The sequence below is a fragment of the Podarcis erhardii genome (genome assembly GCF_964252035.2).
Source record: "Podarcis erhardii genome assembly, chromosome: 3".
Classification (NCBI taxonomy): domain Eukaryota; kingdom Metazoa; phylum Chordata; class Lepidosauria; order Squamata; family Lacertidae; genus Podarcis; species Podarcis erhardii.
In genome coordinates this window covers 29797931-29824789 of record NC_138507.1, presented here as the reverse complement: position 1 = coordinate 29824789, position 26859 = coordinate 29797931, and the positions used below count along the sequence as shown (strand labels likewise).

General features: G+C 41.7%; 1 protein-coding gene and 1 long non-coding RNA gene across 2 annotated transcripts; one reads left to right on the top strand and one right to left on the bottom strand.

The window, feature by feature from the left end:
* Positions 1-2030: 2030 nt before the first annotated feature.
* LOC309339354 lies at positions 2031-25997 on the top strand. The gene is made up of 4 exons (XR_014155224.1): positions 2031-2222; positions 4695-4770; positions 20744-20867; positions 25816-25997. It is a non-coding gene; the product is annotated as an uncharacterized lncRNA (long non-coding RNA).
* On the bottom strand, positions 16663-24121 carry HPCAL1 (hippocalcin like 1). The gene is made up of 3 exons (XM_081857491.1): positions 23441-24121; positions 21669-21774; positions 16663-17787 (listed from the first exon to the last, which is right to left on the bottom strand). The coding sequence occupies exons 1-3, from the start codon at positions 23816-23818 to the stop codon at positions 17690-17692; spliced, it is 582 nt and encodes a 193-aa protein (XP_081713617.1). The 5' UTR covers positions 23819-24121; the 3' UTR covers positions 16663-17689.
* Positions 25998-26859: the final 862 nt, after the last annotated feature.

Genomic DNA, 26859 nt, shown 5'->3' with positions numbered 1-26859 from the left:
TGATTCAGATTCTATGATTCCTGGTGTTCTGAATGGTGTATAATAGCTATAAAACAAAATAACTAAAGCATGTTTTCTAAAAACCAGGATGTGAATTATAGCATGTAAATCAAACATTTTGATAAGCAAGCTATTTGCAACACATTTTTTCCTTAATTTCAGCTATGAATGATGGGTTAAAGCCCAAAAGCACTTAGAAAACATACTTAAGACAGCTATTAAGCTGGTAGAGAAGTAGTTTTACCTGTACAGGATCCTGAGGATGAGCAGGCAGTATCGAGGAGCTGGGTGTCCTGCAGGGAAAGAGCTCACTAGAGCTGGCACTAGTATTCAATTTCTGATTTTCCTTGGATCTCTAGGGCAATGGAGTTCTGCAATAGTTAGACATGCATAGCTTTGCTGGTCAACTGAGTATAAATTATACGAGAAGAGGTTATTTAAGTTTTAAAATACAACAGAACAGGAAAAGCAGACAGATAACCTAAAACGAGATATTAAGGGTCAAAGTCACTACACCTTTATTAGTACTTGGAGCATAATAGCATATTGTCCCACATGGTGCATTCTGTTCCTTGGACTTACAAAGTGAGCTATGATTATCCAAAAACTATATCAAGCTGCCAAAAGCAGTTGCTTCCTACTTTATGCAGCACTGCAGTTACCCAAACATTTGGAGCTCTGCACTGGACAAGGTTAATTAAAAATGCATTCCATCTTCCATAGGTGTTATCTGCTATAGATATGCAGACATTAAAAATATCAATGGGTGCTCTCTCCCTTGCTCTATCTGCTAGATTTGCACAATTACTGTTGTGGATGGAATGGGGCTATTTCCATAATTATTAAGAAAACCCAACTTCCATGCCAATGTTTTTTCTAAACCATACCACTGCTATCATTTAATATCACTTATACCCTAAGCTTATATTATTACTAAGTCTGGACAGTTTTGAAGAACTTTATTAAAACTCTGTTGCCAGACTTATCCCATCCCAGTTAAGCCTCACCAACACTATAACTGAAGACTTGGGTTAAAATCTGTTACAACCCCTACTGACCTATTGAAGCATAGGTCTCCTGCTATAATATCCTGAAATCTTGTTCTGGCTCTCCTACTAGACACCAGAAAGGGTAAACCGCCTCAAAACAAGTATGCTTGACTCTTAATTAGTGCATGAAGGGGTTAAAACCATAGAGCAAGCTGCCCTGTGAGGCTTAGCCTATGTCACTTCCCCTCACCTTGGGAGGAAATAGGTAATCAAGCCTTTTTTTATCCCACTCCAACATGTGAGGAGGTCTGAGGCAGCCAGCCTTAATTATTTTTCAACCAGCTTCTTTTGTTTCAGACAAGAATGGAGCTTGAAACTAGTATTTTTTCTATACCAATAGTTTAGAAACTTATCTTTTGTAACTAAGCAACATATTACAGCTGTATGGAAAAACACATGGATCTGACCTTGGAAGAGTTTTGTAAGTAAACCATTTTTTGACTTACCAAGTGGGCGGTCTACCTCAGTACCAGGGCACATTTTAAAGGTTTTGCAGCCTATATTTCCACACTTTGTTCTTTGCTGCATGTTTTGCAAAGTTAAATATCTGTTGTGGTTCTCTCACCAAAGAGTTCTTGCCCCAAACTTGGCTTTCAGGATCCCAACAAGCCTAGCCTTCAGTGTTGGGAGGCTGGTTCTCCCATTATTTCTGAGCCAAGCGATTTGTCTACCTTTGCAAGTCTTTGGCCACCAAGCCACTCTTGCTCCCTTTCAGGTCTGCTTCCTCATTCCCCTTCCTCTGCTGCCGTCTACTTTGGGCTACCCATTACAAATATCAAGCACCAACCAACACAGACTGACCCCGGACTGAGTTGCTCCCAGGCTTTTAGTATCTTCTTCTGATTCTCATTGTCTATCCTCAGCCAATCACGCTGCCGAACTGAAAATTCTAAACCTGCCGTTAACCAACCAGAATGTGTCTTGCCTTCTGTTCTTTTGCATACGGAGAGTTCTCTCTCCAACGCCGCCTCAGTTGTCAGTTGAGGTTCCTCAGCGGCAGTTAAACCGAATTTTACTCGGCTTTCCCCATCAAACACATGACAATACAAACGACAGAATGCGTGGCAACGCCCATTAACCGTTTCAGCTAAACAGGGTTTCTTCACAAATACCACTATGTATGAAAACTGGGATGGACCGTAGTTAACGCTCAATGGGGATAAAGAAAAGCGAGTGAGGCAAACAAATTAAATTAATAAATAAAATAAGCAAGGGCCTGAGGGAAAGAAGTGCAGGCTGAGACAGGGGAGACTAGGAAAGGTGGGAAGATGGCGGGAGGAGGACGTAGGAAAGGAAGGGGAAGATGGGGCAGGGAAAGGGGACAGAGGAAGGTGTCTGTGAACCGTCCTGAGAGCTCTGGGTATAGGGCGGTATATAAATTTAATAAATAATAATAATAAAGTAGGCGCCTGAGAGGAAGGGTGCAATAAAGCCAGTGGAGGAGAGATGGAGGAAGCACACTAACGGAAAAAATTGAGAAAGGATACTGGAGTGCTAAAGTGGAGTGGGGAGTGGAGCAATTGTTATCCTCAGCAATTGTTTTGTTGTTGCGTTAGCTGTTTTGTAATATTTGTATTTATAACCTTTTCTTTTTCTTTTTGCCAAACCTGTCCTAGGAATGGTAATTGGCCATTTAAAGACTGGGTATACATTTCAGAAACAAAACCATAAACAATATCAGGCTCCATCATTAAATCCTTAATTTCATCTGTGTTGGTTTTATTACATGGCCAGAAACTTTAGATACGCTCAAAAGTTACATCTGGGTCTGAGGGTGAACACCAGGAAGAGTAGACTTAACATACAAAATTGGTCAGGGCAGGAAAATATTGAGAACCCTTGAATTTAAAATTTTATGCAGTTTTGATGTCATTTGCCAGTAGGTGGCAGCAGTGCTACATGCAGTACTTATTTCTGTCTGCTCCTTGCTTAGCTACATTTTTGGAATCACAAACATGTTTTCCCACGGTTCATATCTTGAGCCAGATAAGCTCACCAATGATGGGAGATGAGAAGGCAAGAGCTTTAACATAGCTGAAGAAGTTCAGTTTTGGGTGATTCCAGATGAGTGTTTTTATCATAGAATTGTAGGGTTGGATGGGACACTATGGGATGCGGGTGGTGCTGTGGTCTAAACCACTGGGCCTCTTGGGCTTGCCGATCAGAAGGTCGGTGGTTTGAACCCCCGCGACGGGGTGAGCTCCTGTTGTTCTGTCCCAGCTCCTGCCAACCTCGCAGTTCAAAAGCACGCCAGTTCGAGTAGATAAATAGGTACCCTGTGGCAGGAAGGTAAATGGTGTTTCCATGTGCTCTGGCTTCCATCACGGTGTCCTGTTGCACCAGAAGCGGTTTAGTCATGCTGGACACATGACCTGGAAACCTGTCTGTGGACAAACACTGGCTCTCTCTGCCTGAAAAGTGAGATCTGCATTGCAACCCCATAGTTGCCTTTGACTGGATTTAACTGTCCAAGGGTCCTTTATCTTTTACCTGTGGGTCGTCTAATCTAATTCCCTGCAAAGTCAGATGGCTTTATCTTACACATACAGGTTTTTTTGCAGCATCTACATGACACTGATGTCATTAAAGTGCCACTTTGTATTTTCTTCTATTTTCTCCTTTCAGGATGTAAATCAATAATGATGCCTCCAGACAACCTGTTTATTGAGTATTCATTCTGATTGGTTTGCAGGGAGATAAACTGACATTTCATTTTATTTCATTTCACTTTTAAATTGTATACCGCCTTTCTACATTACTATATGCAAGGTGGTTTATAAGCTGAAGAAACAAGTTCACACACGTAATAACAATCTGATCCATTACAAAAAAAGTCACAATAGCTTTAAAATAAACAATTTATTTATTTATATTATTTTGTTTATTGAATTTATATACTGCCCTATACCCGGGGGTCTCAGGGCGGTTCACAGAATAAAACCAAGATATAAAACCACAAAATACATAATAAAAATAAAAACAACAACCCAATAGCCACCCCCACGAAAACACATTTTAAAAGGGCATAGTTTTAAATTTATATCAAATAAAGCAACATTCAATAATACATTAGAATATAATAGTAAACGTAAAATTAAATATTGGCAAATAATTAAAGTTTACACTTATCAATGACAATAAAGAATTACTAAACTATAATCAATAAAAATAACAGCAAGTCACAGTGCATAAAATAACACAAAGCATACAAAACCATGTAAATGGATCAAATTCAGAAACAAGGGCACACAACTTACAAAATTATTATTTTTTATGTCCCTGCATTCCTCTCTTCCCAGCTGTTTCTGCTGTTCTCAAAGTAATGGCATGAGAAAGGTTCCTAGGCCTGGAGGGTGGGGCAAGGCAGGTGGAAAAAGCCATTGCCTAATGAGCAGCAGAAAGTCTCTCTCCCCTCACAGTTCTTCTTCTTCTGGAGCTGCTCCTTCAGGGCTGGAGGGCAAGTGTTAGCCTACACTTTCCAGTGATTTTGAGGGGATGGGGCTACAAAGGAGGAGGCGGAGGAGAAAGTAAAGTCTGTCGTGTAAGTGGAATGGCAACATTGGCTCTATGTTGGAAGTTTCATTGTGAGGCATTATCAGTATGCTAATGACACTTGCTTCTTTTTCTCTTTTTCATTAAATACAGATGAAGCTGTGGAAATTCTGAATTGTCTGTGATCAGCATGGAGACCAGAAAACAAGCTCAATCCACACCAGATAAGGTAGAGGTTCTGTGGGTTGGTGGTTCATCTAGTATTCAACCTGTTTTTGGATGACTTTGCACACCACCTGTTAACTTCAGCCTTATCTACAGAAACTCGTGGGTTTTTCTGCAGCATAAAATATCTTTCAGAGGTCTGCATAGAACAGGTCCTTTTAGATAGAGATAGCCTAGTCCCAGTTATCTATGCCGTGGTAAATCTTGTTCAGATTATTACAATGTGTTGCACTTGGGACAACATGCTGTACTTAGGACTGTTGCTAAGGACCTTTTATTAACTACAATTTGTGCCAAACACAGTAGCAAGTGTACAGGGCATATCTCACCTGTTCTCAGGTCAGGGAGCTGCACTGGTTTCTGGTCCACTATTCAATAAGCAAAATAACCGTATACAAAAAACTGTTGCCAGGTTAGTCCCAGAAAACTGCGAAGAGATAAAATAGCTAAGGTGACACCTTTCAAGGGACCAATTTTCTGCATCTGTAATGGCATATAGATTGAACTAGCATTACATTAGTAAAAGCTGACCCACTAAAAGAGATGTGTGGTATTATCTGAATTTCTAGCTTGGCTCATCACCTCTACAAACCAGAATGGGAAAATACTCAGATTCCAAACAAATAAAATGATCAGAAGCCTAGGAATCTGTCCAATATGAAGTCAGACCACTGGTCTATCTAGTTCAGTATTGTCTGAACTGACTAGCGACAGCTTTCCTTTATTTTAGGCAAAATAGAGATGCTTGGGATTGAACCTGTGATCTCTGGCATATAAAGCACCCTACCAGTGAACTATAGCTGCTCCCTAAACCCCTGTGAGAAACAAGACTGTAAAATGCTACTTTCCAGCTGGCCTTTGAGACCTAAACCAAATGCAAAACAAGACTGTCTAACAAAATGTCCCTTACACTTCAGCATGTCAGAATGCAGGCGGTAGATTCAGAGGACCACTTGAACTCTCATAACTCAAAGCTGCATAGAGGGAGGAAGAACAAAATGTATTGGCTCACATCCTTAGGGCACCAGCATGCCTGCTCATAGCAGCCGTGTGTCCGTGTGTGTCGGACTTTTAGAAAACAATGCAAGATTATCCAAATCCCCAGATAATCTGTAGAATGAATGTGGAGTCCACAGTAGGATTTCTAGATGCACAGCTGAATCCTAATATTAAAGCAGAAATCCTTTCAGTCCTGGGTAAGAGCACCAGCTCCTACTAGAGTTCATTGGAAGCTGCTGTTTCAAATGGAAGGTCCAGTTCACTGAATGTGATGTAGTAAACCAGGGGCAGCCAATGTGGTGCCCTCCAGATGCTGCTCACATCAGTCCCAGGCAGCATGTCCAATAATGAGGTGAGTTGTAGTCAGAGGCGTAGGAAGGTCAGGTGGTACCTGGTGCAGAAAATTTCTTGTCACCCCCCTCCCCACACATTGATTTTTATTTTTATTTTTTTGCCTGCAAAAATGGTTTTACGTTATTTCATATTTTCTTACAAAGGAATGTGGATTCGGGGCCTCAGATAATAAGTAGGCGACTATGGACAGATGCTTAAATCTGCAGGATGGATTGTGTTTTGGCTTGTGTTATTTTATTTATATTTATTGTTTGTTTATTTAATAATTTTTTTTAAAAAAAAACAACCTGCAAAGTGGTTTACCAAAACAAACAAACAAAAATGCCACAGCAGTAAAATCAAGAAAAATCGGCTGCGTGCAGAAGGTGGGGCAAAGGCAAGGCAAGGCAAGGCCTAATCTACTCGGCCTAGTCTCATTTTCTTCACATAGGCCAACTTTCCAGGACCCGGGTAGGGCAGTAGGGTGGTTCATTGAAAACTTTTTGCCTGCTCCAAAGGTCTTATCTTACTAAACTAGGGATTATATGGCTATATCTGAAATTTCATGCATATCAGTTAATATCTTGACCCTGCTCCACTGAATTGAAATTTCAGTCTTCACGACATAGGAAAACGGCCAAGTAAACAGCTATTTTCGTGGAGGAGGGTCAAGATATTAACTGATATGCGTGAAATTTCATATATAGCTATATAATTCCTAGCGTAGTAAGATAAGACCTTCGGAACAATTGTTCCTTGATAATTTGTAACCCCCCTCCATGATGGCACCTGGGGCAGACCCCCCTTTCCTACACCCCTGGTTGTAGTTCAGCAACATCTGGAAGGCACCATGTCAGCCAACCCTGTAGTAAACAGTAGCATAAAGTGCACGCATGGGAGATGACAATTAGGCTCTAAATCTTTTAAGATTCCAGCCTAAACCTAAGGCATTGAAAGTATATTCATTAAACATTTCAAGTGATTCATATGTTGTTTGCCAACTGCTTGTCTGGAGACTGTTCCATCCATCTGTAAAAGTGTGATTCTGTGAGAAAGAAAGAAAATTGCATTCATGCAGAAACACACGTGATGCAATGATCTCATTAATATGCAATGCATATACCATCCTGTGTTTGGTAAAGGTGAAAGCTGTTTGCTGGGGTTTTTTTTTGAGGGGTGGTGGTGGTTGCATATAAAAAATGCAGAAGGTGCCGTAAGTTGTGTGCTCCATTGTTCCACAATCTCACACGGAAGCCTTAGCTTTGTCCTAAGCAAAATACTGGAGTGCACATTCCATAGCTCTGCATCAGAGCTAATGGATAATATTCAGACATCTTACTTTTTTATGTGTTACGTTTTCATTGTAGTCCCGATGTTGTCATCCCTGATGATTGGCCATACTGGCTATGGCTGATGAAAATAAGATCATCTGGAAAGCACCCTATTGGTTATCCCAATATTAGAAGGTTCAAACTGAAGCATCTCACTCATATCCCTAAACCTCTTTCTTGCCCTTTCTTGCTAATCTGTCCAGGTACACGCTGAGCCAGGCAGAAAAGTCTGTTCTTTTGTGGGGCCTTTCCGTCTGCCTCACTAACTCCACACATATAAAGGTAAAGGTACCCCTGACCATTAGGTCCAGTCGTGACTGACTCTGGGCTTGCGGTGCTCATCTCGCTTTATTGGCTGAGGCAGCCGGCGTACAGCTTCCGGGTCATGTGGCCAGCATAACTAAGTCGCTTCTGGTGAAACAGAGCAGCGCACGGAAACGCCGTTTACCTTCCTGCCAGAGCGGTACCTATTTATATACATGTACTTTGAAATGCTTTCGAATTGCTAGGTTGGCAGGAGCAGGGACCGAGCAACAGGAGCTCAGCCTGTCGTGGGGATTTGAACCGCCGACCTTCTGATCGGCAAGTCCTAGGCTCTGTGGTTTAACCCACAGCGCCACCCCTGTCCCAACTCCATACATATGAAGCAGGAAAAAGAATTTTTCATGGGTACATCAAGGTGTTCATATTTAGTGTGTCAAAAAGAAGGCCAGCATTTTACTCCCTGGAATTTTTGAGATGGGGTTAAACACATCATATATAAAAACGTTTTTACAGGAGTGAGCATTCAATCATAGGACCTCCCACCTGTGCTCTGAATGGTTTAGCACTGCCTTTGACAACCTGGTGGTTTGGACTACAACTCTCATCAGCCACAGCCTACACAGCTGGAGCTGATGGGAGCTGTAGTACAAAAGAGCTGAAGGCCACCAGGTAAGCAAAGAGTGGTAAAATACAATGAAGACTATGTGCTATACGTTCACATTTGCAAAAAACAAAAAAAGTCACTTCTTACTGAAGGCACTGTGAAGAGGTGGTTAAAGTTAGTGGTTTACTAGTGAAAGAACAACAAGAAGAGTAGAGACCCAGTTGCAATGTTTGAATTGCCTGGCAGGGCTAGAAATGGCGTACATGTGTGCGTGCATACACAGGCCACGAGTAAACGTAAAACTCTGAGCAAGCACTATACAGCCCACTGACCAGTGAAATGCAATCAGCACTGGAGCAAAAAGCATTCATTATTTAACCATGTATAATGACACTATACTGCTACATAGCAAGGAACTAAGTATATATTCTGGAGAATTTGGCTAGGGTACCTGGAACAAGAGTATTTAAATATATGCATTTCAACCAGATAATATATATCTTACTCTTATAAAAGGATGCTAGCTGGCACTACGTTAAGATGTGTGTTTCAGGTTGAATAGCACTCTGGTTACCACAATTTGTTACGGACTAGAAGGACCTTTGGTCTGAGAGCAAGTGTCTTCTATGTTCTTAGAACATGTAAATCTCTCCATTCCCAGACTTATATTGGAGCCAGGATTATATGTGTCCTTTTCACTTGTACCTGGCCTCAAATGTTGCCCCGCAGAAGACCTGTTGTAGCATGATGAGCAAAGGTGGCTACTGAATGAGCTTTTGGTTGGAAGAGTTCAGGAAAAAACCATCTAAATGATACATTATGCATTGTGTATTTTATAGATGCAGACAATGAATATTTTAAAATCCATAGTATCCAGGCATTTGGGCACAGATCAACACACACAGGGCTCCTGTGCTGAATCATTCATGGAGCTTTTTGCATCGTTGACCCATAAATTCCATAGAGTTGCACCCACTGCACTGAAGGCACTTGTGTTTCTGGTCTTGAGGGACCACTCACAGTCCTCTCCCTGATAATTTCAGGGATTGATCTGGGACATACGAGTAAGGTGTTCCTTAAGGTATTCAGAGCTTAAGATATTCTGGACTAGTACAAAAACCTAGTCTGGTAGCAGATGGGAAGGTCTTTTAACACTGATGTAATGTGTTGGAAGCAATCTGTTGCCATCACCGGTCTAGTTGCAGTATTCTGCACTAGCTAAAGCTCTGGACCAGACCCAAGGACAGCCCAACAAAGAACACATTGCAGCAATCCAGTTGAGGTTATTGATGCATGGACTACAATGGTCAAGTTGTCCTTGTGTCCTACTTTAAAGGGGATACTTCTCTATTTGAAAAGCTCCTCTGCTTGAAGAGCTGTCCAGGCCAAGTCTTAAAGATAAGGAACTATAAAAACAGTGAGGAATAGGGGCCTAGAAGTTGCACATCAACAGTTAGCACCTAAACACCAGACCGAGTAGATTTACAGATCAGCTGAGCACTGTCTTGCCCAGTATGCAGTGAATTATATTTCTGTTTTAATTAGAGTATTTCTCCTTCAATTTGCTGCTATGCACAAACATCAGCATATGCAAATCTGAATCCACCTTTGCCCCCCCCCCCCATTTTTTGTATTGTATTTCCCTTTTTTGGGTGATGTGTTAATGGTCCCACTATTTTGGGCTCCTGGACTTGGCTACCTCAACCAGTCATCTTATTCTTAGTAATATCATGTGCAAAACAAATATTCTGTTAGTGAACCATGCAGCATTGCATAGGACAGATCTGCAGGGAGAAACTTGCCTGGTGGTCTATGGCAAATAAGTATTGCTGAGCTTGGAAGATTTTGTTAATTAAAGAGATGTAAGGCCACCAATGCAGGTGCATTTCAAATTTTAGCGGCACCCTGTGCAAGGCCAAAATTCAGGGGCCCCTGCCTCTCACCTTCTGTTCTGCATGTGCACTATGTCATAGTTGTGATGCCCTGCAGCGTGTCCCTTGGCTTGGGAACCTGTTGTGCTGCCCTAAATCTACCTCTGACCAAAGCAGCACAGTTCATATATGATTATAATTTACTGCATTGGCAGTAAAACTAGATAACATTTTAGTAAGCCGGTAACTTTTATAGGCCTATTTGCAATGTTAGCATTGGTAGATTTTGTATGATATGGACTTAATTTAATTTAATGGATTTCACAATATTGGCTATAATCTGACACTAGTTGATGTTGCAGAGGGTACGGGGTTGACTCTCCTTACGTCATGGTGGGGGGTGCCCAAAGTGTGCAGCCTTTAAAGAGACAGTGGACCCAGAGGTGCATGACAACTACCACTAAGTTGCAAATAACCCCTTAAAATCATAGGATTGTAGAGTTGGAAGGGACCCCAAGGGTCATCTACTCCAACCCCTTGCAATGCAGGAATCTCAACTAAAGCATCCTTGACAGATGGCCATCCAACCTCTGCTTAAAACCTCCAAGGAAAGAGATTCCACAGCCTCCCAAAAGAGACCATTCCATTGTCAAACAGCTCTTACTGTTAGAAAGCCTTTCCTGCTGTTTTGTTGGAATCTCATTTCTTGTAACTTTGAGTCCTACCCTCCAGAGCAGGGGAAAACAAACTTATTCCCTCTTCCATAGGGCAGCCCTTGAGATATGTGAAGATGGCTATCATATCTCCTTTCAGTCTCCTCTTTTCCAGGCTAAACATATCAAGCTCCTTCAATCATTCCTCATAAAGCTTGGTTTCTTGGAGGAAATGGATTATCTAGTCTCATTCCATTCTGGTTTCAGGCTTGGGTTTGTGACAGAAACAGGTCCTAACTGAGGACCTTATGTGGAAGAAAGACTGTGACTCTATTGATTTTCCTAGTTCTCTCTGATGATTTAGATATGGTTGACCATGGTATCTTACTGGCCAGACTTTGCAGGATGGGAGTTGGGAGCACAGCCTACCTCTAGGATCTGTTCTAGAAAGTGGCACAGCAAGTGATTAAATGCTGAGGCAAATGCATAAAAAATACAGTATCAGGCTGTGGGCTGACTTTGTTGGATGCGGCCAGAGGAAGCTACAAGTGTTGTGACGTGGGGTTTGTGATTTTGCTATTTTAACTGGCAAAGCTTTGCCAGTTCTAATTGTGCTGCTCCTTCTGTAATCAAGACCCTATATGCTAAAAAGAACCTGGGCACTTATGGGTGAGCCTTCTCTTTGGGCAGACAGTCCTAATTACTTAGTATGTTCTGGTTGTTCCCAAACACGCTGTGCCTTCTGGGCCGTTATATGGCAATATTACCTGTTTATTTATGACTATAGGCTGGTTCACACTTGGTGACTCAGGGATGATGAATGTGTGACCCAGCTCAGTTGTAAAACGTTGTACTTGAGGCAAAATGAAGATTCTTTCTGTTGCTTTTGTTCTAAGATGGCTGATTCATTCATTCTCTCTTTCACACACAAACACACACACATCACACAATACTGCAGCCATCTGGACATGAATGAGTAAATCAGACTCTAAAGACCTGATTTGTAGTATTCAGTGGTGTCCACCATTTTCCTAAAACAAGCTTACTTTCCTACATAGCCCACTATTTGGGGGAAACAGCAGGCTAAAACAGCATTTCCCAAACTTGGGTCTCCACCTGTTTTTGGACTGCAGTTCCCATCAACCCTGACCACTGATCCTGCTAGCTAGAACAGGACCCTGTGCTGGAATGGATAGCCCACAATTTGATAAACGCCTGGTGCGACGCTAGTAAGAATAGTCCTAGTGAAAAACCCTAACCCTGAACAAACTGTATGTCCACACATCTCATTAGTTTTCCATGGTATATAATGTTGGGACCATGGCCTATTTATGCTTCCTGGCCGAGCCATTTATCCAATTATGTACGCTCAAAGAGTACAGCTAAGTGAGCAATTTCATCTCAATATACAGTATGCTGCATCTCCCATGTATTTCCGACATCTTATGAACAATAGTTTTTATAGTAGCACCTTAAAGACCAACTGGTCTTTAAGGTGCTACTGGAAGGAATTTTTTTGTTTTGACTATGGCAGACCAACACGGCTACCTATCTGTAATAGTTTTTATATCAACCAAAAACATTTGCCCGCAGGTGGTCCTCCTGTTCAATGCCAATATTTGCACAGGGAGCACTATGTCAATTGTTCCATCTGCACAAGTTTTCAGCTTGCCAGATGGAACGAGCCCTTCTCTTCCCCCTGTTCTGGGAAGTCTCCCTACCCCCTGAGGAAATTGGGATCGGGTACCGAATGGGAAGTCCCATTGCCCCAGCCTAAGTCTTTGTGTGGGCTTCCACTAGCAGGACTAGCTAGCTGATTCCTGCCCTCAGCATCACTCCCAAGAATGGAGAGAATAGGTTGACCTTGGAATATGAAGTATGGAGGAGAGTACTACGAAGTTACCTAAAAAATATTTCATCTCTTCTGCCTGTGGGAAATTGCAATGATTTATGCAGAGATTTTATTGTGGTGAGTTTTGTTCATACAACTTCAGTGGTTGCGTCTCTTGGATTTCCAACTGCACTGTGTGGGAAATGAGGCAAAACAACAAATAAGTCTTCCTAGTCCTTCCTAGTTCACTGGCATTATTAGCAGCTTTGTTTTTCCTTTTAACCCCTTTGCTGTTATTTGCACATTTGCAGCAACTCAGAGGCATGTTGTTAGATTTTTTCAACTAGACATTAGTGCCTGTTTAAAAATGTGTACCCTTTTTGCTCAAACGGTCTCTAAACGGCTTACAACAGATTATAAACAAATACAATGCAAACAGTTTTCGAAACTCCCATTGTTCTAGACACATTTTGTGACAGGGAATTTCATTGGCATGAGCCGTTTCTGAGCAGTTTCTGTCTGTGCCTGCACATGGAAGCTGCTATATAGGCAAACCAGTTGTCTGCACTAAATGTGTCTGACAGCAGCTGAGAATGTCATTGCTGTTTCCATCTTTTGCATAATGTATGTACAGAGTTTTCTGTCAGCATTGCATGGATAGGTTCTCTATTCATTTATTTTTGTTGGCTCTGTGGGAAATTGGGGAGCCCAGAACATGGTTGGTTGCATTTGGTTGGTTGCAGCAAATTTTGTTTGTGTGTAAGGGGGTGGGAGTTGTTGGGTCAAATTAGCCATATCAATCTGTATACTGCCAGGGGAGTTATGCTGTTGTATTGCTGGGCTATGTTGTATATGTAATAAAAGGAAGCCGCACCAGGGTAAAGGCATCCTCTTGTCCCTGTGCTAATTTCAATTGCTTGGTTAGCTTTTCTAGTCTGGCTGTTTCCCATATAGTTTGGTACCGGTGGTCTATGTTCATTCTTGACAGGTCCCTCCAATGTCTAGTTAGGACACTTCTAGCAGCTGAGAGTAGGTGGCTCATGAGTTCTTTATAGTGTGAGTGTGCATTGTTGTCTTGAAACACTGGTTTAGGCCAGAGTTTAGACCATTGGGTTTGTGGGGTCTTGGAGTAGTATTTTGTATATTGTTGATGCTAACCCCTTACTATGTCCCTCTGTTGTGTCAGAAGTTTTTCTAAGGTGGTTGGGGGTCTGGTGGCTGCTGCTTTTATTGCTGGATTATTTAAGAAGGCATATAGTTGGTGATGTATCAGCCAGAATATTTAGATGCCCTCTAGTTTGTCTTGTATTTCTTGTGTCGGCAAGGGTTTGTCATTTTTGTAGAAGTCTGTTAGGCGGTGTAAGCCTTTGGCTTGCCATGTTTTTATTTGGGAGCTTCATGATGGAATAATGGGTGGTGGGCTGAGGGGATTACTGGGAATAGTTTTGGGGACATTTTCTCTACTTTTTCCGTCCATGGACTGTGTGAACCTGTTTAATGTTGTGGGAATTTTCCTTAGTTTGTTTGGGAGGAATGGGTGCACTTAGCTGGCGATGTAGTATAGTTCCATACTGGGAATTCCCCATCCTCCTTCTAAGGGAGTTTATTCATAGCTTTTTGTGTGAGAATATAAATGTTTTTTCTGCCACCTAGAGTTGGGTTGGGAGAATCCAGATTGGAAGGGTTTGTTATAAGCAGGTCACTTTTGAGAAAATTATCATTTTGATCATGGCTATCTTGTCTGAGAGGTTGGTTTTGTTCCATTTATTTAAGTCTTTGTTGATTTCCTGCCCTAGGGAGTGGTATAGTTTGATGAGGTTTCTGGTTATTTGTACCCCAAGGTATTGAATTAGGAACAGCACAGTTTATCTTTCTGGTGTCGGTGAATTCTTTTGGGATATGCGGGTGAAGGGTGTTGAAACACATAGCCTCAGATTTTGCGAAATTCACTTGTAGGCCCAACAACGTTGTGAAGATGTTGAGTTCTTTGGTTAAGGTGGTTGCTGTGTTTATGGGGTCTGTTGTTGTGACCATCAGGTTTTGTCTTTTATTCCCACTCCCTTGATGTCAGGGGCTGCTCAGAGTCAGAATGCTAAGGGTTCAAGGGTTAGGATGAATAGAAAGGGAGATAGTGGACATTCCTGTTTTGTGCCTCTTTGGATTGCTATGGTATTGGAGTCCATTCTGTTAATCCTGGTTTTTGCTGAAGCTTTAGAGTAAAATTGTTTAGGGATTTGTAAGTTGGGGCCAAATTTCATATTGGTTAATACCTCCAATAGGTATTTCCATTCCAAACAAGCAAAGGCTTTAAGGAAGCCCAGGGACACAATCATCAGTGGGGATTTGGTTGTTTTGCTGTGTTCAAGCAAATCCACTAATTTCCTAATTTGCAACTAGGGACAACGCCAGGCTGGTCTGGGGTTATTAAGTTTCTGTAGGAAGCATTTTAAATGGTTGGCCAGGATTGATGAGAATATTTTATAGTCTTGATTTATCAGTGAGATTGGGTAGTATGATTCTACTTTGAGACTATCTTTGAATGGCTTTGGGATAGAGACTGTTTTGGAGGACATGCAAGTTTTAGGGTTGGGGGCCCCTTTATGATGTTGTTAAACATGCGGATCATGTAGAGCATCAGGATTTCTTTGAATTTCTTGTAGAATTCTGTTGTAAAGCCATCTGTGCCTGGGGATTTGTGTGGCTTTAGGTTTTTGAGGACCGTCTCCATTTCCTCTGTGGTATTAGGACTGTCCAATAATTCTTGTTTCTCTGCAGTTAGGGTTAGGATGGTCAGTCCTGTTAGGAAATTTTTCATTTCCTGTTTGGTCAGGTTGTGGGAGGTATATAGGTTAGAGGAGAATCTAGCAAAACCTGCTATTATTTCTTGGAGGAGAATGTTACATTGCATCACCAAAAAGGATGGTAATGTATTCATGCTTGGAGTGATTTGCCCCCCTGCACCTGTTTGCTAATAGTCTGGAGTTTCCCCCTCCATATTCGTAAAAGGGTTGTTTCAAGTATAGGATGTTGATCATTGTTTTATTAATTTCTAATGAGTCAAATCTCCCTTCTTTTTTGTTCTATGAGGTTGGTTTTTTTTCTCTCCTGTTTGTTTGTAGCATGTTGAGAGAGCCGTGATACCCTGTTCTAGCTTGCTAATTACTCAGGAGGTTTGTTTGTTTTTTAAGGGATGCCTTTTCTTTTATACAAGCTCCTCTGGCAACTGCTTTCATTGCATCCCAGAGGGGGGTTGTTATGTTAGCTACACCATTGTTTTGGAGGGTCTTTGAGGCTCTCTCTTGTTACTTGATTTGTGGGCAGTATGGGGCTAAAGAACCATGATGAGGTGGTTTGTATTTCCTCCCCTATTTTGAGGGTAGCTTCTACTGTGGCATGGTCTGTGATTTTAACCTTAGTGATGTTTGTTGCTTCAACCAGGGGGATCAGACCTGGTGTGAGCAAAATGCTATCCAGTCTGGACATTGTGCTATGGTGCCCAGAATGGAATGTGTGGCTGGTGTTGCCTGGGTTCTTTGATCTCATATATCATATAGGTCTTCTATTTTTAAAAGCATTTTTAGTAGTCTATAGGGTTTTTTGATTTGGGCAGGGTTCTCAGAGGAATGTTGCCCATGGGGATGTGTAGTGGATGTCTCTCAGGGAGATGCCTCTCCCATCTAAGTTGAGGTTGCCTCCTAGAATTGCTTCCCTTCAGATAAGGAACTGAAGTCTATCTGTTTTCAGTTTGGGGCATATACGGAACCAATTGTCAGTTTATTTTTTTCCATCTAGTGATTCCTTGGCAAAAATGAATCTGCCTTTCTTTGTCTTTTAATATTGTGGCTTTGAAATGTAGGTCTCTGCTGAGCACTATAGCTATCCCCCACACTTTTCCTAAACTGGGAGAACGATATTTTAAACCAAGCATTTAGCTCCTCAAAACTGGCCCTTTTATTGCTTTTCAGGATTTGCCATGCACAATCCTGAAACATTGAAGTATGACACAGAGAGACAAGAAAATCAAGTCTTTATTTCAATTAACATTTCTTGGCATTAGGCAGATATTAAATAACACTGGAATGCACAAGACTATTAACAGAGATGGACCGCAACAAGGTAGGACGGCCATAGCAAGTGTGTGTCAAATCACCTCACTTCACTCAAATGCCATTTTAAAAACGCTGCAGCCACAGTAAAGTGGCACTTCACTGATAAACACAGAAGGAAAAATATTCCTTTTAAATTTCATTAACACAGTAAATCGCTTGAACAATCAACAGTAAAAATGAACAAAGTGTTGCAACTGGTAATTAAACAGTGTTATTATCCACAAACAGCTAGTCATGCAGTGCCTTAATGGCAACCTTGCTATGCATAAATATCACTTAAAAAAAAAAAAGATTTGAATAATCACAGACAACTAGAAGAAATGAAGCATGGATTCTACTTGATATATTAAATATGACCTAAATATTAAAAAATTTACTTCACCATATATATATATATATATATATATATATATATATATATATATGAATGGAAAGACCATTAAGTAAGTGCAAGCAATTTTCCTCATAGCAGGAAACTGGTATCATGCTCTTTAAGAAAATTCTACTCAATTTATTCCACATTTTATATCCATTTTCTGGGAAGCAAATTAAAATGCCTGCCATTTGTGTTGGTCAAAAGGAACACATGGCATCTCTTTCTTCGGAGCTAACTAGAAAGTCATCTGTTCATATTAACCAAGTGGTGTGCAATAAACCTCTCTTTAACCTGCCATTGTAAACATACCCTTCAATTATGTTAGATGTGTAGAGTGAATCATAAGGGGAAGAAACAAAGGACGGGATAGTGGAAGGAGGAATTTGTATCAATGTTGGTGAGAGGAGTGAGGCTCTTTTTCACTTGGATACACAGACAATCTGGCAGTGGAATCTCATCCACTAGCCACTGAGGAATGGTTGAGAAGGCATCCATTTACGAGTAAAGCTTGAACAAGCCAGTAATTTTCTTTGCAAACTGTCCAGAGTTTAATTAGAACTGACTTGCACTGCTTGGATCACATTGTAACAACCGCACGATAGAGGGATCACTCTTGGCACCTTTAATAAACTCTTCGAGAGATAGTTTACCTTGAAGGGAAACAAGAGAAAGATACAAAATCAAATCATTTTCTCTGCCAATAAATGGCAGCCAAAAGTAACTTACAAAAATAAACTTAGCCTCTCAATTATTGGCTTTTAATATACCTAATTAGTTGCCAATGAGTTTAAAGATGAAATATATAATCTTGAAAAGATGAGCCAGGCAATTATTACGACAGATCTAACATTTCCAGTTCTGGGTGCATTTAGATAGGATTGTGAACTTTGCACTCCAAATGACGGTACTAACAATACTTCTAGGTCCTCCTAATAATCCTTATTCCAAAGATCCTAGCAGGCTGTTCTTGGGATGGGCTGTGTAAGGAAATCTTGATATGATGTAGACAATAGAACAATAATCAAGAGTGTGAACCAGATAAGACTTTCACATCCGTTTGCATATCCCAAACACTCAAGACAAATGCAGATATTTTTAATGGAACTGACATGAAAAGCATATTTAATCTCAGTAGTGATTCACTGCTTCCTTGAACTGACACCTTGTAGAGGTGTGAACCTGAATAAATCCAGACAGCAGCTGAACCTCACTCAGACATATATGTTTTTGAAACAAATGTAGAACACCTCCCTTGCTCTTGGACTATGGCATACAAACCAGTGATGTTGATCTATTTGTAACTAAGTAGACATAAAAACCAACTACTCTAGTTTAGCTTATTTGCATGCTTGGCTATCTGCATCAATGGAAATATTTGTGGTTCAATAAATGGCTTACATTAATTCCAAATTAGAGCAGAACTACACATTATGAGAAACACAGGGCAACCTCTGAAAGTGACACCCTTGCTGGCAGTCCCAGATTATTTGAATTCACTATGACTCATTGCCGTACTTTGGATTGTCCTGAATACCACCATTTGGTAGCCAAGCCCCAAACCCAAAGTCCTGTGGATGCATTTTGGCTTGCCTGCTGATGAAATTGTGTGGTGATTGATAATATTGTCATTTAGCTGTTTTAGACCCCTAAGCAGTAGCAGTTGCCAGGACATTAGCTTGTTCGCCTCTGCATAGTTCCATCCTTATTTCAGGCATTATGGTAGATTACAAAACCAGGTATCACCTAACCCTCACATGCATTGTGGTTCACGATATATTGCTAGGTCAAATATTATGAAGCTTATCATGATGTGAACTTCAAACTGGTTTTGGACGATATATCAATATATCTCACAGCCCTAGAAGTGATACAGTTATATTTCTAGGATGATTTGGTTGAACACAGATATAACCTCCACAGACATCACATACTGTGGAGGCCATCTGTGCTTGATCAAATCATCCTAGAATCCCAGGGATACAGCAGGACAGAAGTTACACAATCGAAACATGCATCTATTTCTCTTTTATAGCTTTTCAGAAAATCACTATTAAAAGTAGCAGGATCTCTGCCTTAAAATTGTTATACTTGCCCTTCAATTAATTTCTCCCACAACTTGATGCTACTAGAGAGAGACAGATGCATTGTGCTTACTCCAAAATGCACTGGCGCCTGAAGTGTTAATGAAATGCTTGTAAAAACTTGAGGAAGCTCTCCGAGCATTCAAAGAGTACAAATACATCCAACAACTGTTACCCCACCTCTCCTAGGATAAATGTTCTTCTAAGAGTACCAGCCAGCAGAGGACTTCAGTGAAAACTGGGGAGTCAGCAAATGAAAGGTATAGCATAACTGCCAGCCAGGAAATCATAGAGCCTGTAATTCCTCCCATCATTTTCCTAGCAGGGAAAAAAATGACATTCTAGGCATAATTACTACTCTCCTGATTTTGGTGAAGTCCTCCAATAACTACTACTGTATTCTCCCCTTCCAATTGAAGTTGGGGGGGGGGGTTGTCGTTGGGGAACAGGGTAGGAGCTGGGAGGATTGGGATGAAGCAGAAAAGTTGGGGACGCTGCTTGAGATAGGTTGTATCTGGTTTTAATTCCGCTCACAGTGATTTGAGCAGGGGTGGTCTCATAGTTGAGCGCCTCAGTTTAATATTCTCACCCTTTCTCGAAATATGACTGTTTCTTAACAATGTCTACGTACTGCATAAGGTAGGGTTCTTCCTTTTCCAAAGCTGTTTGAACACTGTGTTTACTAATAGGTAGATTTTATTTTAAAAATTCACTTTGAATCATTGATGCACATTTGCATTTGGAGACAATTTTTTTTTTTTTAAAAAAAAACCTACTAAGTAAAAAAACCCACCCATTTTAAGGCAATTTTTGTCCCAGTTTTGATTGTTCCTATTATGAGAATAACTTCCATCACATTTATTTTGCCAGAGGGGAGGTTATTAATTTTGGAAGTCATGTAATACCTAGCATGAAAGGGGCTTTGTTCATGCCATTGTTATCAACTGAGATGTTAAATCTTTGCAAGGCTAGGACACTTCTACCCTTGTGGGATTTTACCCGCCCCCAACAAAATAATCACAGTTAGGTTTATGTTCTTCCTACCTTATAAATATTACTTCCTATTTTGATAACTACTATATTTTTAGGCATTCTCTTATGCCATTAGAGAGGTAACATTTCATGGAATGAAAATCTTAGCTATTCTTAAGTTCTGCTGCAACAGTTATAATTCAGCGATTGCTGTATTAGCCACATGCTCATGTTATGAGCTGCACTGGTGATTTATACCCAAATAAGTCTTTCTTGATGGTCACAATCTCCCTGAAGGCACCATCAGTATTTGAGAATGGCTCCACAGTTTGGGATACGAGTCATGGGTTGGAGAAACCCCATTTGGGGATATGTCTGTAATTAAATACCAGCTCCAAATTTCCCCTGAGGTTAGGCTGGTCTCAAACTACGGTCTCAGAGCAGTCACACCCACTGTCCTATCAAATCTCAGTTCACTTCTTTATAGATGGGTAAGAGTCCAACTAAGTGGCAACTGTCAAATAACATCTTGGTCCTTCCCCCTTTTCTTCAGGACATTAACAAAACACCTGGAAGAAGACTTTCCCACTTCTTAATAAGAATTGGAGTCCTCCACCACAGCAGTTTTTAAAAGCGAAAAAAAAGAGACACTTGGTGATGCAGTTGGGCTCTCTTGGGTAATGTATCGTTTGACTCGAAGTTATTACTGAATTGTTACCCTTTTCATATGATGCAGCACACTGACAGTTTTAACTGTGCTGCACTGGGTAAAATGGATTTGACACAATATTTTAACCTGTACAAGTGCTGTGTTATGCAAAAGAGTAGCTAACTAAATATATGTGCTAAAATGCTCAAAATACTGCAGTGAGAATAAACTGTACAAATGAGGTTAAAAGTACTAAAGGTAAAGGGACCCCTGACCATTAGGTCCAGTTGTGGACGACTCTGGGGTTGTGGCGCTCATCTCGCTTTATTGGCCGAGGGAGCCGGCGTACAGCTTCTGGGTCAAGTGGCCAGCATGACTAAGCTGCTTCTGGCAAAACCAGAGCAGCGCACAGAAACACCGTTTACCTTCCCGCCTTGCACTTTGACGTGCTTTTGAACTGCTAGGTTGGCACTTATGCCCTAAATTTATTTCAGTTGCAAAGCATTGCTTGGCAGGGACTGTGGTCCTGGAGGAGAAAAGTTAGGGCAAGGAGAAAGGGTTAAAAATGCATGCCCAGGCGTCACTCCTCACAAATGCTGCTTTCAGCAGACTACTTTTTCTGCAGCCAAAGGGCTAGAACATGGTTTGGTTGTAAAAAATGGAAATGTAAGATTTTCAGGTTTTTTCTTTTTGTTTTTTAAATGTATTTGTCGCAGATTGTGGCCATGTAGATCTCTAGACCCTAGAGATTAAGGAGTGATGAGCACATGGATACACGCACCAGTGTTCCAATTTTGTTTGTTATAGTAACTTGCTGCAAAAAACATACCATCATTGTTTGTGTCCATCTGTCTGAATATTTTGTCTGTTCGTTTCTCTGGAGTTGATTCATCCTCTGGCATTTTCATTACTGAAGACACCATTTTGTAGATTGCCTACAGGACCAGCAAAATACAGAAAGTCAGTTTTGCATCCTTGAAGGAAGTAGTGGAAGCTTATTTTGCAAGTTTATGGGAAATAAGTGATAAACAAAAAGCAGAACATGTTGGTCATTGTTTATGTTGTTGCAAAAAAAATCAGGACACTCACTATGATAATACATAATGTATTCTCCAGATACTGCATTTGCTTGTTTATATGCCAACTTACATTTTTAGGCATAACAAATACACAGCCCTTATGTTTTCCTAGAAAATGCCCATCATTTTGATAGACTGTGTGTGCGTTTTGTTTACTCATTGGGAGGAATGATGCGTGAATGCAGAGGGCTGCACATTTGGAACTGGGTCTAAGATTTGTGTCTGTAAAATATATAATAAGTACCTAAATATTTTCTGTTTGGTAGTCTGGTACAAGATGAGAATAATTTAATCTGGAATGTGCTCCAGGCATGTGGCACACTGATCAGGATTATGCACACCTTTAAGTGTTAAAATATGTACCGTATTTTTCGCCCCATAGGACGCACTTTTTCCCCCTCCAAAAATGAAGGGGAAATTTGTGTGCGTCCTATGGGGCGAATGCAGGCTTTCGCTGAAGCCTGGAGAGCGAGAGGCGTCGGTGCGCACCGACACCTCTCGCTCTCCAGGCTCCAGGAAGCTATCCGCAAGCCTTGCATGCCCGGGGAAACTCCCCCCCGGGCGCGCAAGGCTTGCGGGCGGCAGCCGGCAGCGCGGAGCACGGGGGCGCCCTTTGGAGGACGCCCCATGCTTCGCGCAGGTGTCCGCAGCCTGCCGCCCGGGGGGCGGGGCGCCCTGAAGCAGAGCGCCCCGCGCGCCGGACAAACATCCGCAGCGTGGGGAGCCCTGTAGGAGTTCCCTGCAGGGCTCCCCACGCTGCGGATAGCAGCCTGCCGCCCGGGGCGCCCTGAAGCAGAGCGCCCCGTGCGCCGGACAGACATCGGCCAGCCCCACAAGCTCGGGGGACAGCGGGGAGGCGCAGCGCCGCCATCCCACTGTTCCCCGACCTGGTTTTGGGGGGGAAATAAAGGGGGGGAAATTCCTTTATTCCCCCCCCCCAAAGTATATAGCACGGAGCGTCCTATGGGACGAAAAATACGGTAGTATGCATGTTTGTTAACAAAAGATACCCAATTTTAGAACAAAAAACTGGGAAAACTTATTGACTCGAGTATAAGCCGGTTCACCACACCACAAACCTGGTGGTGGCGACAGTGGCGGAGGAAGCCGGCTGCTTGTTCCTCCTCCTCCGCTGCTGACAGCGGCAAAGGCAACGGAGGAGGAATGAGCAGCCCGAAAGGGCTGCTTTCGGGCTGCTCGTCCCTCTGCCACCGCCTCTGCCTCTCGTAAGAGCAGGCATAGGAGCTGTGATTGGGAGAGGCACAGCGCAGCGCCTTCTTCCAACCGCGGCTTCCTGTGCCTGCCCTTGCGAGAGGTGGGTGACAGCAGCGGGACCAGCGGCGAGAAAGGGCTCCTTTTGGGCCGCTCGTCCCGCCGCTGCCTCACTCAAGTATAAGCCGAGAGGGGCATTTTCAGCATAAAAAATGTGCTGATAAGTCAGCTTATACTCGAGTATATACGGTAAATGAATTATACTGTACTGAGTGAACTTCCTGTGCCCTTCCTGTATCGATTTACTTACCTGCACTATCTCAAGCATTTCTGCACGGCTGATGTAGCCATTGCCATCAAGGTCATACATGCTAAATGCCCATTTCAGCTTCTGCTCAAGTTTCCCCCGTGAAGTGACACTCAATGCGATTATAAATTCCCGAAAGTCAATCGTCCCATCGCCATTGGTATCAAAAGTGCGGAACACGTGCTCTGCAAATTTTGAGGCATCGCCGTAGGGAAAGAAGTTAGCATATATCTTTTTGAACTCTTCAACAGTCAAATGGCCAGTTGGGCAATCTTTTAGGAAGCCTTTGTACCACTCTTGCAGTTCATGGTCTGTGAATTCTGTGTTCTCTCGGAGGTCCTGGAGCACTTCGGGTCTCAGTTTACTGTTCTGTTTCCCCATTTTGTTCTTGGTTAATGCCTAAGAGCTGCAACAACAACAAAAATCCGGTCATTCTTAAAGCCCCTGGTGACATACAAAACACTGTGTTTTAAACACAGATATTAAACATATGGGATGGCAGAAAAGGGTGATGCATATATACTGAATTTAAGAGAAAATGGATTATTTCATGCAAAGAGAGGGCACGTTTGATTAAAAAAAAAAAATCAGAATAAACAGCCAACATCCTTTTTCCACTTTTGCCCAAGTTTATTTTTGCTGTCTGTATCTCCTTCATATTCCACAGTGGCACAATGTGGATCACTATGCAATAGTTTCTTTCTCTTCCATTTTGATTGTGGGTGGTGCTGTGGTCTAAACCACAGAGCCTAGGGCTTGCCAATAAGAAGGTCGGCAGTTCAAATCCCGGCGAAGGGGTGAGTTCCCGTTGCTTGGTCCCAGCTCCTGCCAACCTAGCAGTTCAAAAGCACGTCAAAGTGCAAGTAGATAAATAGGTACGGCATTTCCGTGCGCTGCTCTGGTTTGCCAAAAGCGGCTTAGTCATGCTGGCCACATGACCCGGAAGCTGTCTGCAGATGCTGGCTCCCTCATCCTTTAAAGTGAGATGAGCACCGCAACCCCAGAGTCGTCCATGTCTGGACTTAATGGTCAGGGGTCCCTTTACCTACTTGTACTGAACATAAAGAGTTCTGAGTCCACCCCTCCATTGTGAGTTGCTTCCATAAAAATAAAAGAATCTTCTTTTGATTTAGTGACGGCTCTTTTTTTGCTACTTTGCGACTTTGATTTAGTGAGGTTCTTTTTTGCTACTTTCCACACTCCCACACTTTTCTGGAAAGTTTCCTAAACACTCTGGAGCAGGTTTTTTTTTTGGGGGGGGGGGCTATGAGTATTTCTCCAGCTGTTGTTGGACTACAACTCCCATTATACCTGACCACTGGTACTGCTAGCTAGGGATGATGAGAGTTTTAGCCCAAAAACAGCTGAAGATTCAAGTTTGAGAAACACATGTCTAAATGAAGGAGGGGGAAATCAGCAAAAATCACCCTCCCACAACTTCCACTTGTGGAAGGCTTCAGTGGGTCAAAAGTCTTTTCACAAACAGAAGAGCACAATTGGACATACAAACTTATTCTTTGTGTAACAAGTTACAAAAACCATTATAACAAACTATTCCTCAAGCATAGAATTTTGTTCTCCCAACACTTTGTGTACCCAATCATGATGATTGCAGTCCTACTGCTACTACTTCATTTGCCACCTCCTAAGAAGACCTATTATTCTTATTACTTTTAACACTCTTAGGACAATATTTCTAGACATACTTACTGCAGCTTCATCAGATCTGTTCTGAAATCATTTCCCATGTTTGTCATGATTATATTCAAGCACAATTTCATATCTACATGTACATCTTTATCACCTCAGGTGTATGAACAAAGTGGCAATATACAGTATTTTACAGGAATTTCTAATACCCAAAGGTATCAACCAATACTGTCAATGTGGTGCCATTTTAGCATATAAGTTTCTTCCTCCCATCATAAAAATATTGTATAATTTAGACATTGAACGTTGGGCTTTCTTTTCGCTCAACCTTTTGTTCTAGCTAAACAAGCATACACAGTTGGAAGGCCAAAGATTTTAGAAATGTTTTGAAAGTTGATTGAAGAATTCCAAAACAAATAAGCAGGATACAGGAAGAACAGAAGGAAATATGATAAATTCACTGGGAGGCCTGGGCTAACAGCCACCCCGTTTAATGGGATTACTCTAGAGGAGCACTTCTCTCACACTCACTATCACATTACACAGAAGTTCTCAAGGAAAATTCATTTGTGAGCATACAGAGTGATTAACCTGATTTAACATGTATTTAACAAGCCAGGATAATAAGCCCAGGACCTGATCTATCCATCCTGCTTCAATGCGACCACTAAGCATTCTTTACAGTTTGAAAAGGAAACGGTAACTCTCTGTACTATCATTCATTGCAGGATGACAGTGTCAATTTGCGAAGACCATGCATCAAAACCCCTCTGAAAGGGATCTGTGGGAAACCAAACTCTGCCTGCTTCCAGGTTTTGGGGGGTGTTCATGGCAGTGGGCCAATCTGAAGAGTCATAACAACAGACTGAGAGTGCAAAATAAACTTTTAGTAGCTTGCTACACTGAACAATTTTTTTTCCTAAGGGTTAACATGATTCATACATATATCTACAAAAGGAAAAGGCCGCTCTCATTAAACAGGATTACAAATAGATACAAACACCTCTTTCTCTCTTAGCTGTGAAATTTGCTATGTTCCTCTCATTCCCCAATCCAGTTCATTCAGCAACATCAAGGGGATTTGTGATTGGCAAAACGAATCATACACAAATCATTTGTTTAAAAACCCCGATAAATATCGATTGGAGTAGCACTGAGTGCAGTACTCTTGAGCTACATTTGGAGAGGGGAAAATAAAGAGAGCTTTAATGCACACACTGGAATAATTGGAAACAATGACGGAATGGACTGTATGGACTCTGGTCATGAGTTGTCAAAGCAGCTAAATACTTTAGGATGCTAAGAGCAACTGTTCTTCCCAATGTCACGAGAGCCACTGTATTTACAGTGTATGCAAGCAGAGATTTGAAAAAAGACATTACATAAAGTTTGCATATACGTTAGCAAGCAGCCACGGTAATATGCAAACTGAATGTTAGGGAAACATTACCTGCATGAAGAAATAATTAACAATAATAAGTCATTGCAATCTGAATGCAACCCTTTATTTCAAAAGTGATGTGTACAAATGGGCTAGTTTGTCTGTGAAGTAGAATGTTTTAATGATAAGATAATGGCAGCCAGTGCAGTCTGGCTGGGAATAGGTTCAAAGCAACCTGGCCACCAAATTCTGAATCAGCTGAAGTTTCTGAGCCATCTTCAGAGGCAGCTCTATGTATAACGCGTTGCAGTAATCTAACCTAGAGGTTACCAGAGCATAAACAACAGCAGTCCCTGTCCAGATAGGGGCACAGCTGGAACACTAGCCAAAG

Excerpts from the sequence above, each read along its gene's own strand:
- HPCAL1 (XM_081857491.1), bottom strand. The coding sequence starts at position 23,818 with ATGGGGAAACAGAACAGTAAACTGAGACCCGAAGTGCTCCAGGACCTC. Across the intron at positions 21,775-23,440 it reads AAATGCTTGAGATAGTGCAG|GCAATCTACAAAATGGTGTC; the intron begins GTAAGTAAATCG and ends CTGGTCCTGTAG. Across the intron at positions 17,788-21,668 it reads GATGGACACAAACAATGATG|GTAAACTATCTCTCGAAGAG; the intron begins GTATGTTTTTTG and ends TTTCCCTTCAAG.